This window comes from Hyalella azteca, unplaced genomic scaffold (assembly GCF_000764305.2).
Source record: "Hyalella azteca isolate HAZT.00-mixed unplaced genomic scaffold, Hazt_2.0.2 contig9041, whole genome shotgun sequence".
Taxonomy (NCBI): domain Eukaryota; kingdom Metazoa; phylum Arthropoda; class Malacostraca; order Amphipoda; family Hyalellidae; genus Hyalella; species Hyalella azteca.
Genome location: NW_025939121.1, coordinates 6,989 through 23,517, shown reverse-complemented (window position 1 = coordinate 23,517; position 16,529 = coordinate 6,989). Strand labels below are relative to the sequence as shown.

Below are 16,529 nucleotides of genomic sequence, written 5' to 3'. Positions count from 1 at the left end.
ATTGTGCGACACCTTCGTTACCGCTCATGCCGTGACAGATATTCTCGTACATGGGTTTCTTATTGTCGCTCTTAAAGGAAAAAATAAGCATTAAGAAAGAATGGATGCTGTTGATATTGCATTGGTACAAAAAACTAAAAGGTAGCCGGTATGTAAAAATAAAAGCACAGAAGAAGCCAGCAAAAAGATATCTCAAGAAAAAGAATAAACTACAATCGCAAGGTCTCTGAAAGAGCGCTCGTTAAGTGATGAGCCAATGTCACGACGCGCCAGACAAGGAGGCTGACTGGGCCTATAGATATGATATAGAAATTTCTGAGCCTATTCTCGACGAGCGGCTATTCTTCCGCTCGTCGAGAACAAATCAGGCGTCACCTGAATATTACAGAAGGCTTAAATGTTGAATTCATTCCAACTGCTGCCCTACATCGGTTCCTCGATTGCACCTGCAAGGAAAATCATTACTAATTTACAGTGAAAAATTAACTGTAAATATCTTCTAATTCTTTTATGCGACGAAGGAGTCTATCAAATATTATCAGCTTCAAATATAACATCGGGAACAGCTCATGCGACAGCCTTGGCTGTTTATGAAGCTTCAATGACATAACATAACATAGTGATCTCGGCGCTGAAGTGTAGGCCTGATGTGGCTGTCACCGATTCTTTTCCTTTTCGTGCCTTGTTCACAGAAGATCAAAAATCACGTCATTTGACCAGATCTTTTCAAGACTGACGATAGTTTGAAATAGCTACTAGACTTCCACCGGGTGCAATATGGTGCTAGGCATTTCAAATCTGAACATATATTTTTCCGTAGCTTTATCTAGTCTGTTCTCGAACGCGTTCATACTCGGAGCGCCAACGCGATGTCATTGGGGAGGCTGTTCCACATGTCGGCGATTCGAAGCGAGAAGAAATTTTGTTGCGTGGAGAAGTTGCAGCACAGGTTTTTTTAGCTTATAGCCGTGGCCCCTGGTGTTGGTTCTTGTTTCAAATTCTAGTAATCATTCGAGGGCCTTGTATAAACCATGAGTATACTTGTATACTTCATGAGGATTTGCAATCAAATCAAGGCAATGGGCTTAGAAACAACAGCAACAAACACTGGTAGTTTGAATGGAGCCTGAATTGCAAGAAGAGCATTTGCGGCCGACATGCCGACCCTATGTGCTGCAACGAATGATGGTGGCCGTTATGGTACGTTTTCTAGGTCCTACAAAGGGTCCAGAGATGTCGTTATTCAAGAAGTTTCAGAAAAACTGGCCAATATTGAACACTTTAATAAAATATCAGACAATTTTGTCAGAAGCGCAGCAATTAAAATAGAAGGAATTTTTGACCTAACTTTGCAATTTAATAAAACAAACTTCCAACGAACAAACTACTGCTGGCCTTCAAGAACTTTCGCCCGAATTATTCAAGCCGTAACCAGCCAATGCAAGAAAATTAAAAACTAATTTGTGACAAAGCAACATCGACACTTCGTTTTCTGAGTTCATACTAAACGTTGGCGATTATCTCTTACTATCAATCTGTTGTACCTAAAATTTCAATGCTGGTAGCTAACGCCAAAAATTCTTTTATAAACATCAAATATTTCCTGATGTATTTTCACCCTAAAAACAAGGCAATGCCTCATCAAAGTTTCAGTAAATAATTTGTGTTCACAAAACTGGTCAGAAAACGAAAAGCAATTAAATTTTGAGTGGAAAATTATCGTTTTGAGGATGTGTGTTTGCCGGCCGATCAATATTCACGGGAACGAAAACTACTTCAGTAACCTTTTACCGCACATTATTCGTTCGTATATTTTTCCTATCAAACGTAAATACGTTTATTAATTACCATTAACCGCAGCAGAAGGTAATAAATGACGAAAGAAATAGTCACTTATATTTAATCGCATGGATAGTTAATAATGAAATATTTTAGGTTAGCTTGGTACAGTCGGACACAAGCCATCGCATGACACCCGATCTTGCCATCAACCCATGAAGCCCTCATTCCCTTGCGACTGAACTATTTCCTCATAACTTTATTCCTACCTGAATTGTTAAAGTGCTTCTAAAGGGATAAAATTTTAATATTGTCATTCTTGTACTGGTCAATGACAACAATGTTCTTCTAGAAGGGGGCACTACCATAGTAGACAAGGAAGGACGGGTACACTATGTGGTTGCCACGGTTTCTCTCAACGCGACCTGGTGACAGAAAAATGGAGTCAAGAATGACGTTTCATACACGAGTTATTAAAAAAACTCCACGTGATGAGAAAATAGCGAGAGACGCAGCATTACCTGCAAGGGGCTGACAGTACGCGACGACTGCATTGGATGAAGGGATACGCAGCGTGCATTGCCTTGCATGCACTACTCACACTACTGAAAGAGGCACCGTAACCCTTCTATTCAATAGATGGCATCGTAACCCCTCTATTCAACAGATGGCATCATAACCCCTCTATTCAATAGATGGCATCCTAACCCCTCTATTTAAGAGGAGGCAGACCAAGCTGGGCTCTGAGGGCATTAGCCTCATCAATCTCCGCCTGTAGTCCTCCGCCTCCCCCTCCGTCATCCCCACGTCGCCGCCCCTCCTTCCTCTTCTCTTTCTTACGGTCTTCCCCTCGGCGCCCTCCCTCATCCCCCCTCCTGGTATCCTCTTTCCCTCGCTTGTGGTCCTGCTTGTGGTCCTTCTCCCTCCGCCTCTCCTTGTCGCGATGATGGTGAGTCTCCGGTGCGCGCTGGTGCATGTGGTGGTCTTCTTGGTAGTGGTGCTGGTTGTAGTAGTCACTCGCACCACCGCGGTGGTGGTAATCGCTGCCACCGAAACCTGGAGGCGGGGCCCCATTGCTGTGGTGGTGAGGACGCCTGAAGAAGAAAATGGTATGATTTTTCCGTCATATGTAATTTTAACATCCGATTATAACATTATACAGAGTGATATTTACTCAATAGTAAGCACTCATCAGAAAAAACCGCAGTGCAATGGAAAAAGGCATTTACTAGGGGTGCCAAAGTAAGGGTAAAATTAAAAAAATGAATTAATTCCGGAAGTATTGGAATCCTTAATCAGACCTTTTATTCTTAACATTCATTAAGAGTGAAATTAAGATTTGTTCGAGGGATGGAGAACATCAATAATAATAATAATTATATTATACAGCTTATAACAACATCAATTCACGGAGATGCTCAAAGATGCTTGGTAGATGCAGGTTGCACGTGAACGTCACCTGTGATGGTAGTCTGTAGACGTGCCCAACGTGCCGTGGAAGTCGTGCTGGTTGCCGTGGTGGTAGTCATGGTAGGGTTCAGGTGGGTAGCCTGCGTTGTGGTTGCCGCGGTCTCTCTCGCCGCGACCTGGTGACAGAAACGTGTAATCGAGAAGGACGTTTCATGCACAATTAGTTATTTAAGAACAATAGAATAATATAACTGGCAAATTGTAAGAAGCTAATTTTAATCTTCTTACAATATTAACCGGGAATACATTTCACGAACAATATAAATAACATGGAAAGTTGATGAAAAATACCAAGCTTTCGAGAAGTAAGGTAAAATAATTAGAGTATAGCCGGTGAGGTAGTAGCAAGTATTCCTGAAAGACCACTTTAGTATGAGAGTTCTAACACAACTGGAACGCTACTGGTACACATCTGGTACACGCGAGGTACACGCCTGGTACACGCGAGGTACACGCCTGGTACACGCGAGGTACACACCTGGTATACGCGAGGTACACGCCTGGTACACGCCAGGTACACACCTGAGTCTCGATGTCTCCTGGAGTCCCTGGTGGAGCGTCCCTCTCGCTCCCTCCTGCGCTTGTGGGAGTCTGGGGACGGAGACCGCGACGCCCTGCGCTTGTCACGTACGCCCCCACCAGGCGACATGTGGCGGCCCCGCTCACTCCTGCCCAGCACGTCATCATCAACATGATGCTCGAGGACAATATAAATGTTATTAGGCATGCTAACGTTAAAATAATGTTGATTGAAGAAGTTACAGTAACATCAACTCACAATAGACGTTGTTTCAATGTCAACAGCACAAACATGTTAAGCAAGGGGTATAAATTAATTTTGAATTAGACTTCAGGTCAATGCGGATGGCCCTGAATTGCAGCCATTTTGATCACCAACCAAACACGTGAGTAATAATTACTCTTCCTGCACTTTAAATCCGTGGATCCCAAACTAGGCTAAATTTTATCCACTCGGTTTTATTTTTCAATTCATTGTGCTCTCAGAAAGGAGGGCAGAAATCATTGCCCACGAGGTTGTCGCGTCACACGATAAGCTGAGGCGATTAGGGTTAAGAGATGACAAGATTATTGTGGCAACGTGGAAATAAGTTGAAGAAATACGAAGACGCGGCGCAGCATATTAAACATAAATTAAGCAAAGAGGTAAGAAGAACACACACACCTGTGGTGGGGTGACGGGGGAAGGGGTGGTGAAGGGGGCAAGGCCGTTTCTTCATCGTCTTCGCTCTCGCTCTCAAGATCATCGAGGTCATCCTCCAGCAATGACACTCGGGGCTCTAGTTCGTTGTTGGCCTCATGCACCCATCTGGGGAGGGAATGAGCAATGAGTTGTTGACGGCTGAGTGTTAGGAGCGCAGGTGTAAGAGCATTCCTTCGAGTAACAAATGTCCTTAAGATTTTCGAACATATGGTAATTTCTAGTAGCAGCAGAGGTCAAAATATCACAAAGCTAAGACATATACCTATATCATCTATATTTTACTGAAAGTTTTTTTTTTAATTAGCACTGACCTCTTCTGTATCCTAGGCATGATGATGTCACAAAACCTATCCTCCCTCAGGAGAATGTCAACAAAGGAGTCCATATGTGAGAGATGGAAGACGCCTGCTCGGTCCATGAGGCGCAGCTTGCGGTAGTCATTGAGCAGCGGGCTGAGGTACTTGTAGCAGTCCAGTGATGAGTGTACAAGACGCATGTAGAAGCAGCCGAGAGCGCGAACATATCTACAACATTAGTTAGCACTCAAAAATTATGTACAGTGGTTATAATGAAGATGATAATGAAGATGATAATGAAGATGATAATGCAGGTGCATTAGTTATATATTGGCAAGCAGATTAAACTGAATAGGTAGTTTGCCGGATACTCTTGCACTAGATACAAGGTTTGGATATGAAGTCAATTCCTGGCCAAATATCAGGCGAATGGTACTACAACATGATGTACATTTTAAATATCAATTGGGAACTATTCTACCAATTGTATCAAGTTTGTAAAATATCAAGGATAAAAATTACCACCAGACTAAAAATTGGCATCAAAATTGAGACATCTGCTATTTTGATGACCCCAGAAGAGTATACAAGACGTAAGGATATGGAAATTCACTAATGACTGCATGACAGTAAAAAAACATCTCTGTTGAAGAACAATTAAATACAAACACTTACTTGAACTCATCTTGTTTGATGAACTCAATGATGATATCTTTTTCTGGTTGAATTTGCAGCATTTTGAGGGTGAGGCATAGGAAAGGTGAAGGCTTGATGTTACCACCGTAAACACCTCCGATGTACCGCAAATTCATGGCTTTGTCTACCAGCAACTCGGCTGCAACAAAACATTAAAATAAGTCACTTCAAAACAACAGCAGTGTAGCTTGATTGGCCCACTTCTGTATCAACTATCAGAATGATACATGGTATAATACAAACATAGGCAAAATATTTTTTTAAACTAGCATTAATCTATAACTAATTCCTTCTACTTCTAAAGAATTTAGAATTTTTCAAATATCTGCACAAGAGAATTCATAATTGTGCAATAGCTAGAAACATAGTCAGCTATTTCGAACTGCATGTTCAAAGAACTGCAATTATTACAATGCTAAATGATGTACAAATTTGCTTAGTGATAATTCTGGGAAATTAAATACCTCAGAGCAACCAGCTAACAATAAAGTCATTGGTTAATGAGTGAACAAAAACTCTCTTCTGCCTAAATTATGTTAACTGCAAATGTATGTAATTAGGATATTACCGTAACAGAATTTACCTGTATTTGGACCAACAACCTGATCCTAGCAATACAACAGACAAACACTGCAGAGTGGATTGCAGCAGTTGAGGTGTACTATCACACACATGCATTGCAAGGATGTGCATGTTTGGGAATTAGTGACCAAACATTTGTTCAATGCCACTTGTTCCACATCACTTATTAATTTAACAGAGTGATACAGGCATAAAATATTTTACAAGCCACAATTAGAGTTTTCCTGCCCTTTCAAGAGCTGCAAGATTCCTCAGATCTAATTATCTCCTCTAATTATTGAGAAATATGGATGATTGAGCCATGACATTCCAAAGTTAACAAAGAATGTCATTTTTCAAAGCCAAGAGATATTAGCATAGAGTTGGAATGTATTAATTTTCCTTAATTTTTACAATAATTCATTAGCAGGAATCTCGCAGCTCCAAAAATGACATGGAAGCTCTGGTTGTGGCTTAAAAAGTAGATAACTTTATTCCATGCCTCTGATGGAGTAGGTACGTGCAAAAAGCATGCGCAGAGTACAGTACAACAAAACAGTAACAGTAAAATGGGGGACTGGCAAATGTTGAATCGGACACGTGGTCAGCATTTTGTGCCAAACTCCACGCTAAACTGATAGCTTTAATTGGTAAACTGTTGTGTGGAAACAAATGAATCTCAAATTATTTTGTTTCCTAAAGATTTTTCACCTGATTGATTGCATACTGCAAGTGTTGGCACAAAGTTAGTTTAAAAACATGGTTGTTGTCTAAAGTCTACCTTGAGTAATGAAACAAAGCATTGTAATAATATTATAGTTTTTTGTACATGCTCATCAAATTTCATGGCTCTGCCAGAAGAGGCAAAGGATCTAATGATGGGCACAAAAAAGATAATATAGTGCAGGTGCACAGCTGTGTTTTGCACCATGAACTACTTTGATCTAATTTGCAGATTATAAAGCAATATTTGTGAATATTCAAAAATCCAAATAATTTTAACAATTAAAAATATATATTATTAAATATAAATATTACACCAATTTTAAAAAGGAAAGACAATGTGGCAATAAGCAAAAGGCTGCTTGAAAGTTGAATGGCTATATCTTAGTCCACTTTTTTGACTGACATTGATGGCGTTTTGCCAATCTGGAATAAATGGCAGAATTTTACAGAAATCATAGCTAAAAACTATCAATTGAAATTTTACAGAAAGTTTTTCTTAAATTGCAGGCAAAAATGTGTTAGTTTTATTTTTTTAAGAAAACTAACTGAGTTTTCTAACTAACTAAAACTGAGCAAGAGCCATAAAAATTGGTGGAATTGACTGCAAATTTTGGTCTCATTAACAGGTGGCTTTGTAAAATTGAAAATTGGGCAGAAGCCACCCATGAATTGGGTAAAAACTCCTGTGAATCTGGTTCATTTCACCCATTCCCATAGTTCTTTTCCCAATTTCTCCTCCTGTCTGAAATAAGAAAAGCAGCCTATTTATTCCTGCAATTTTCAAAAATCTGTAAAACAATCATATTAACCTGGAATTTATGGAAACTTCTGCTCAATATTCCAACTTGGTTGAGTTTAGCCCTATTTTTCAGAATGGAAGTCTTGAAGATAAAAATCATACCGGTAATTTATTTGTTTAATTCTTTGATAGTGATACTAATGATTTCTTACATTTTTACCTAGTCACTACATGGTAAAAGGCCTACATGGAAAATTTGGCAAAATCAACTAGAGAATTAGACAAAAAGCCAAAAATCTGGCTAAATTGACCCATTTCAAAGGCATTATCCAATTTCTTCAATAAAAAAATAAGAAAACTGCCTATTTTTTTCTACAAATTTCTAAAATTGCTCCCAACAAAACAATTATTTTTGTCTGCAATTCTAAGAACTTCTATCTAGTAATCCAAACTGGGTAAGAAATTCATTTCCTAATTAATTTTGAAAAATGAAAAATGTTAGGACAAAACTTACCTAAATCGAGGTACTTAGAGCCTTAAAGTAAAATGTGTCAGCAAGATCTCCTGAAGACAAGTAACTTAAAGCTAATGCGTTAATAAAGATATTAAGACACCCATTCAGACACTCACTCTTGGGACCCAGGAATATTACTTACAGTCTAGTGGAATCGAGATTGTTCATCATAATAATGATATATTAAAAGCTTTGTGTCAGAAAAATTACTAACCTGTGAGGGCAAAGCATTCTTCTTTCCAGTATTTAGAATCATAAATACGGGTTCTTATAATTTTTTCTACCAAATACTGAGGATTGGTGCCGTGTATGGCCGCTGCATCCTTAACTGTACGATTTGCCATTGTGGCATGTGCTACTTTTGTTAGTGCTGAGAATCAATACAAAACTAATGCAAGATAAGGCAAGAACAGCTTTTCTTTCTTTGTTACTTCTTATAGGAGCACTGGTCCATTTGGCCCCTTGACAGTACAGGGTTTTTGTTGATTCCCCAGCATCAAAGTTGACAGCCTGGAACATACAAAAATTAATAAATAAATAAAAACAAAATAATCTCAAATAAAAATAACATGAAGGAACATAGTACAAGACAGGGCATTATGAGTTATTGAGGTACAAAAGAAAAATAAATGAAATTACATACTAGAGAATTCTTGGAACAGCATATAGGTATTTTTGTCCTCCCACAGGTAGGGACCTGTGCAGCTGTGGGAGGACAAATGACACAAAAGACTGTTCTCCAAACAATATAGTAAAGTCTAAATAAAATAATTTATTGCCCATGCTGAATTAAACCATTTGGTTGTCATGACTAAAGTCAAATTTGAATTAGTTTCAACTACCCAAGGTTAGTAACTGGAACATGCCCTATAATGTGCCTCACACGAGTATCCTGATACTAATGTAAAGGTTGTCTGGGCAGCACAGCCTGGAACTTTCTTAATGCCAATACAGCAACAAAATAGGATTTACTCAAGTTATCAATAAATGTCAAAACAATGAATCCTGCAGGCAGGGTTCTGAAGGAATCTTGCGCGAGGTGCAGGAAGGAATCTTGAGATAAAAGGTTGGAATCAGTAGTATTTCATACATGAGGCAGATGGACAGAACCAAAATATCTAAATAGAAGAGGCTGCTGAGAATGCTGCTGTTATCAGGAGCAGCACACATGGCAGTCATGAGAGAAACATTTGTTTATATTACAGGGTTAGGTCCCACACATGTAAGTGGAAGTTTGTTTAATGAAAGTACATGTTATCACATTAACAAAAATATGGTTATTAAATTTACTTTATAACATGCGCAGAGTGGAGGAACAAGGCTAGGGCTTCAAACTTTGCTGACCTTGTCAACAATGGGAAGAAGCATAACTACTCCCAGGAAATTTTTCAAGTTGAGGGTTGTATTAAGTACAATTGGTTTATCCAACATTTGAGTGCGGGCAGCAGTATGATTGGTACCTTCAAAAATGAGATGGTAAATAGTTTCCACTGAGCTACAGGTGCAGAGAGGGTTGAGGGCTAAGCCAAAACAAGCCAAGTACAACTGGATACCTGCATGACCCATATGTAGGCAAGCTATAGCTGTCTCAATTGCCTGACTTGGGTGGGGGGACCATGGCCATATGCCCTGACTGTCTTTAACATGAGCAAGTAAGAGCTCCTTCGCAAACTTCTTATTTCCTGGTGCCATGATGCGCACCAACTAACAGAAATAGTATCATCTGTTGACCTTACCAGGTCTTCCACACTAAGGGAAGTTATTGTGCAGCAGCAAAGGGTATGGGCATCTCAGGCAGCATGATCAGCTGCTTTATTTTCAGGTATTTCACAGCGGCCAAGGATTAACTGGAGCTTTATTGCATGGGAGGAATTTATGGAGATTTCAAACACAGAAAGTAAATAATGTTCAGGTTTTCTATCTTTAATATGAAACAGAGAGCTTTGTGAGTCAGTAAAAATAACAAGATTTTCACTCAACATGAGATTATTTTGGGCCCATGTGAGAGCCTGAAGTATGGTAGAGTTCTGACTCCAGAACCTGTACCTCTTGATGGAGCTTCCAGTTGAGACACACTTCTTTGGATGGATAACCAGAGCAGCAGATGTAAAAGAAGCTGGTTCTTCTATTTGCAACAATTCTGTGTAAGCATCAATGCAGTTAGCATGCTTAGTTTGGGAAAGATCATGAAACAGTTGAGTTATGGCAGCAGTTGAGATAGAATGATAGATTAATTAGGGAAAGTGTTGAACTTGATGAAAATATTGTAGTCAACATTGAACCATGGAGGCTGTAGCAAAATCCAAGAGGAGGGTGCAAAGCGTGGACACGAGAGGCTAATGCAATTGAATATTATCCTGGCATGTGGGATGAAGGAGCAGTAGTATGAATTCTCTGGTCTCTGGGCAGGAGTGCCTGGCAAAGAGCTCATTAGTGGCAGAGCATGCAGGTAGTTGTTATAATCGGGGTTAGTATTTGCACATTGACTGGTCTCGATGGATTTTAAGAGATGGTATATTGGTTTCAATTTCTAAAGTAATGATTGGAGTAGTTTTTTGGCATCCAGTAGCAAATCTGACACTGCTGTTATGAAGAACATTTTGTTCAAGCAGCAGATGAGCAGCAGATTTTGTTCTGAGCAGCAGATGCATAGAAGGGAGAGGCATAGTCAAGTTTGCAACAAAGTAGGATTTTGTATAGCTTTAAATGAGTAGGAGAATATTCACCCCAATGCACATTGAATATGGATTTGAGATGATTAAGGATTGGCAAGCATGATGTTCTCAACATCTCAATGTGAGGCTTCTAATTGAGGCAAGGTGCAGCTTGTACAAAGCCAAAGGTTATGTCCACTTGCTTGGATGGGGAGAGGGTGGACTTCTTGGTGGGGAAGCACATAATTTTGGTTTTGTCTAAGTTTAATTCAAGGCCAAAACTGAGTGTCCATAAACCAAATAAGTTCATTTGGTCTTGAAGTTGATTGGTGGCTGTTTGGATGTTTAGGTTACTCACAAAAAAAGTGATGTCATCAGCATACTCAGCAGCTGAGACTCCAGGTGTTGGGGGCACATCTCTCATCAACATTGAACAAGGTGGGGGAAAGTATTGCTGCTGGTGGCACCTCAGATTTGATTGGTATACTGGAAGAATACTTTCACTCATATAGGCACAAAACCACCCTAAGAGGGAGCCCTGCACTCCACTGTAACTGAGCTTTTACAGGAAACCTGTGTGCCACACCCTGTCAAAGCATTACTCGGATCAACAGAACAGATTTGCCATACAAACTTTGTGTAGAGGGAATGATGGATGGCAGCTTCCAGTCTGGCCACTTAATCAATTGCCAACATTCAGCAACAAAATCTGGCTTGGCAAGGGAATAGGGCCTGATTCTGCCCAAGGGAGAATGCAAGACATTTCTTTTCCATTGCTTTCCAATGCAGGACAGCAGGGAGATAGGTCTGCAGGGAGAGGTGCATGTCAGTGGTTTGCTTGGTTTAGCTATGGAAATGATTGCAGCCTCCTTCCAAAATATTGGATTGAATATCTCCAGCAGCCACATACAGAACTATACAGGGACATGAGTGAGAGGTTGGTTGGGAACCCAGTCATTGCCAGATGTGCTCCTCAATGTTACTTAGTTTCTGTTTTGGACATCCCTGGCCATGATGGATTGCCGCCTCTGATTATCGATCATCCGAACTCATTTGGGCCAGCTGATGCACGATATACTGTTGCTTGCTTTTCACCATTGGTATTGGTTCAGGGGCAGTCAATCAGGGATTGTGCCCAGGCAGTTAGGAACACCTTTAGTCATCTTTTGAAGGTCTCCAGAGTGAACTCCCCTTCTGTTAGATCCTTAGATCCCTTCTTTAGATCCTAATTCATGTACCTGAAGAGAAGAATTGAGAGGGAAATGAACATCTTCACTCAATGCCATTTTCTGATGAAAGGGTTACAAACCTGCAGTAAGGAGATGGCACAGGTGCTGACAGAACACTCTTATACTGAGAAGCAAGTGCATTTGCTTTGGAGAGTCTGGCAAATTATTGTTGCCAGACTCCAAATTATTGTTGCCAGACTCAAATTATTGTTGAGTTTATGTTCTTATGTTCAGAAAAAAGGGTTATGTTCTTATCAGATATGGATTTCACATTCACTTTATTTATTTTTCATAGTATTGATATGGGAGTATTTAAAGTAATTGAGCTACAATATTTTGCCTAGGATGCCTTTTTTGCAAATTTTAACTCTCTCTTGCCCAATGCCTCACTGCACTTGAAATTAATTACGTTTGCTTGAGCTGGGAGGAAAGTCAGGAAACTCTTGGAAGCTAGTTCTGCCTCCACTGTGTGTGCACAAGCTTAGTTTCACCAGTATTTGTCAAAGTGTGGAGTGATGAATTCTTCTGATTGAAGAAAATGCTTTGAGTTTGCTGAATTTATTGCATGGGTCATATTCTGGCTGCCTACCACAATGTTGCTCTCTGGGCGGGTGTTCTGTTGGACAGTGGCAGACAAGGCAGACCAGGAGACATCATTGAAACACAGGGGTAGTGGTAACTGCCAATGTCCTCCTCAGTGGAGAGTGTGGATAGGGGAACAAGTTCTGCTGCTATGAAGGCAAGGTCCAGTGTAGAGAAGGAATTATGATAAATGTCGTGATATGTGGGCAAGGATGGTGGGGTGAGTAAAGCTATAGATGTTTTACTTAGAAGTGACTCAAATAGATTTTTCCCTGTAGCATTTGCAACTTTGCCAGGCTCTCATAGGGAGTTTTGAACATTAAAATCACCTGGGATGATACAATAGGGTGCCATCTAATCAAAACTGGCACCGCGTAGATCAAGGGTAGGTCGCAAATTTTTTTTCCGCATTAATCAAAACCGCAGTATTCAAAACCGTGCTAATCAAGGGATTGCTGTATTCAACCACTAACAAAAAATATTACGAAAATGTTTTTTTTATCAAAATTAGTGATGTCGCAAATTGTGTCACCTCAGTTGGAACCATATACTACCGGGATTTTCTAGTCCCAATTATATAATTTTTCCCATTAACATATATTTAATTATTTTTTACAGAGATGCAATATTCGGTCCAAGTTCATGATGATTCTGTAGAAAAATACAAATAAAAAGTTGTAGAACACATTGCCATTACGAAAGGGTTAAAATCACCTGGGATGATACAATAGGGTGCCAGCTGATCAAAATAGTGAGTAAATTCTTGTTGGTTCACTGTTTCATTTGGACATAGGTTTGTATTCTTGTACAAAATCTGTTAGGAATAGAAATTTCAGTTTACCTTGGAATTAGGTATTCAATGAAAGACCAATAAAAGGAATATCACTGTAAATAACTAATATAAGGATGGCAAGTCCAGCTCCTACTTTCCCAGCATCTCTATGCTTATATACGGCAGTATAATTGATAAAGTTAGGTTCATATGATGGAGAAAGTCAAGTCTCCATTATAATAGGTATGGCTTGTTGTTGCATTGGTGCAGTTTGAAATTTCTGAGTTTGTTGCAAAGGCTGTGACAGTTTCATTAAACAACTTTTATTTCTTTTTTGGATGGAATTTTGAGGATGGCATATTAAGAACATTTCTAGACATTGAGCTTGGTATGGTTATACTCCTAGATGGTGTTCACCATCCCCATCTAGGTCTGCTGGATTTTTACTGTAGCCTTCCTGTACTTCACAGTCATCTGAGAACAGGACAGGGCTCCTAGCACTGGTGATGGTTTAGCCATGTCAGACATCTCTTTGTCAGTGATGATTTGCAGGAGTTACAGTAAAGAAACCTCATCTAGGCTACATTATGGCTTAGTGCTAGAGCTCGGAGCATTGTTTGTTTCAGAGCTGTCAGTCAATACTTGATATTGAAGCTGCAATGCTGCATTCCTTTGTTCTTTTCTCCTGTGTTAAGCTTAGAGCTTGGACCCCAGCCTCTTGGACATTTCACTGGTTTGTTGTTATATAATTTTGCTAATTATAACTATTTATGTAAATTGATTTCAATAAAATATTTATCATCAAACTTCAAAGAATGGGTAGAACTGTAGAAGTCAGAACCACCTACTCACCATAACCATGAGTCACGTAAATTGTCGTCCAAAGTATTACATTCCAAATCCAAATGGTGCTATCCTTATTAGTATCCTATAACAGTGCATTCTTCTTTTTGTTCATCTGTGATATATTTTATGAATTTTTCTGAATTGTCCACTTTTCTAGTTTTCATTTTATGAATTAAATAATGGTTTATTGAATTAAACTGCTAAATTTAGCATTTTGTTTAGAGTAATGGATACATAATCCAAAAATAACTGGATTCATCATTCATATTGGTAGGATAATAATAACTAACACACAATTTCAATATAAGACATATTAGTGACAATACTCAATTAAAAAGAATTGTGGCATATAACTTTGAAATTTTTTATAAATTGTAGGAATTACCAACTCATGGTATCTCTTGAATACAGCTTCAGCAGCTTGTGTCAGCAATGATGTGAATTACTCCACATCCTTATCAAAATCACCTTCTTTTGAGAATTTGAGCTGAACCAAAGGTTTCTTTCCACTTCCCTCACTTGCTGGGGTTGATCTTCTTCTCTTCTTCGGCTCCGTTTTTATGAGGACTCAGTTGTTCACCGCCCGCCTCATGTCTGGATGGTCAGCAATGGCCAGACTGGAGCGGCCTGTGGATAAAAGGCCAGATTAGACTTTTGAAAACTTTAAGGTTGTTTTGTTAGTTCAACAAGCTACTTCAAATTAGATTAGTAGATCGAGCAATATTAGTCACCCTTACCTATCGGGAGGGCCTACCCAGACAGGGAGCATTGGCCAGATGGTCCAGGCCAGCATTGGCCTGGAGCTGGCATTGGCCAGCTGAGAAAGTACTTAGAGAAGGCTTCAACTATCATGAATTGTATTTGTGGGGTAAAGTCACCACCACCGCATAAGTTTTTAACCATTATTGGGACTCCAAGCCCATGCAGTGTTATTTGTAGCTCAGTCCATGCAATTGCAAAAAGTGGACACTGTAACAAGTAGTGAACAATTGAGTCTATACTTCCACATTGGCATAGGCTAGTCTCTGCTAGTCTGAAACGGTGCAAGTGTTCCTTCACACCAATGTGCCCAATCCGTAGTTGGGCTAACACTGTTTCCAAGTTTCTATGGCACCATAATGTCCATGGCCAGTATTTTACATGGCTCTTTACTGAAATTAAGTGCCTTCCCTTATTGGAGGTTTCTACTTCTTGGAGCCAGTTACTCTCCCAGACCTTAAAAAGTGATAACTTGACTTCTCTTACCATGTCTTCCCTGCCCAACCATGGATCTGATGTGACATCCTCCTGACCGTGCCCAGCTTTAGCTGCCAGATCCACCAGATTGTTCCCCTCAATATTCTTGTGACCTGGTGTGAATTGAATATAGAGGGGACATTGTTGTGCAATCTGATGTATTAACCTATGAATTTCAAAGACACATGAAGGTAGGATTTAGGGCGCAAAGATTGTATCAAGGATAAGCTGGACAAGGAGTCTGAGTAAATGACTGCACCTGCTGTTGGCCTAAAGTTGCTCAGGAGAAATTGTAAGGCTTTAAGTATAGCAAACAGTTCACATCCCAAAATGCTTGTTTGCGGAGGCAGCTTCCAGTTAAAAAGCTACTTACTGAATTGGGGTACCGTACCACCACGGATGCTGCTGCTGACACCTCTGGATGCTCCAGTCTTGAGCCATCAGTGAATACCTCCATGTAACCCGCATATCGGGTTGCTTGCAGGTCCTTGAAGGTAGCTTGTGCCACGTTTTCTGTTATTTCCTTAACTGGCATAGGGAGAAAGTCAATGCAAATCATATCATTCAGGTCCACCCATGGAGGGATGGGTGACACCAGCAGAGCAGCATTGCCTGCAGGAGGCTTCACTCCCAATAGGTTCGAGTACACCGGTATCCGGCTTTTCAATGGGGGAACAAGGATGTTGCCCACCCATGGCAGTCCTCTTGGTGCTGGGTTTGTATATACCAGTTCATTAGAAATAGCTGTATGCCAAGGTAATTCAGCAATTCATCCAAAAAATCTCAAACTACTTCCAAGGATATTATGGGTGATGTTTTCCAGGCTCCAATTGCTATTCGTAGGCACCGGTTTTGGATAGCGTTCAACTTCTGCAGGTTTGTCTTGGCGCAGTAGAGTAAAATATTGCGCCATAATCTATTGTGGCTCTGATCACTGATTTATAAAAGTTTAACATCATTTCTCTATCAGCCCCCAACCCATGAGTCGACATCAACTGCATCAAGTTGACTCGTGAGATGCACTTGTCTCGAAGGTACTGCAGATGGTCACGTCACATCAAGCCAGGAGCATCCAGCATCATACCCAGGAACTTATGATGATTGACAAACTCAATTTGTTCAGGTCCTACCTTGATTACAGGGTTTGTTATTGATTTCATAGTGAAAATCATACCCTTGGTTTAAGCAGGGTTAACAGAGAATCCCC

General features: G+C 40.0%; 1 protein-coding gene across 1 annotated transcript; it reads right to left on the bottom strand.

Moving 5' to 3' along the window:
* Positions 1 to 1,882: 1,882 nt before the first annotated feature.
* Positions 1,883 to 14,713, bottom strand: LOC108665759 (pre-mRNA-splicing factor 38A). Its single transcript, XM_018152554.2, has 8 exons — positions 14,555 to 14,713; positions 8,218 to 8,513; positions 5,443 to 5,602; positions 4,783 to 4,995; positions 4,433 to 4,576; positions 3,772 to 3,917; positions 3,239 to 3,365; positions 1,883 to 2,873 (listed from the first exon to the last, which is right to left on the bottom strand). Exons 2-8 carry the CDS (start codon positions 8,345 to 8,347, stop codon positions 2,492 to 2,494), a joined length of 1,302 nt encoding a protein of 433 aa, XP_018008043.1. The 5' UTR covers positions 8,348 to 8,513; positions 14,555 to 14,713; the 3' UTR covers positions 1,883 to 2,491.
* Positions 14,714 to 16,529: the final 1,816 nt, after the last annotated feature.

What these genes read in the sequence shown, in the direction of transcription:
- LOC108665759 (XM_018152554.2), bottom strand. Translation starts at nt 8,347, where the DNA reads ATGGCAAATCGTACAGTTAAGGATGCAGCGGCCATACACGGCACCAAT. An exon ending in CCCCCGTCACCCCACCACAG is followed by an intron (nt 3,918 to 4,432) that starts GTGTGTGTGTTC and finishes CGTGCTGGGCAG; the next exon opens with GAGTGAGCGGGGCCGCCACA. An exon ending in TCTACAGACTACCATCACAG is followed by an intron (nt 2,874 to 3,238) that starts GTGACGTTCACG and finishes TTTCTTCTTCAG; the next exon opens with GCGTCCTCACCACCACAGCA.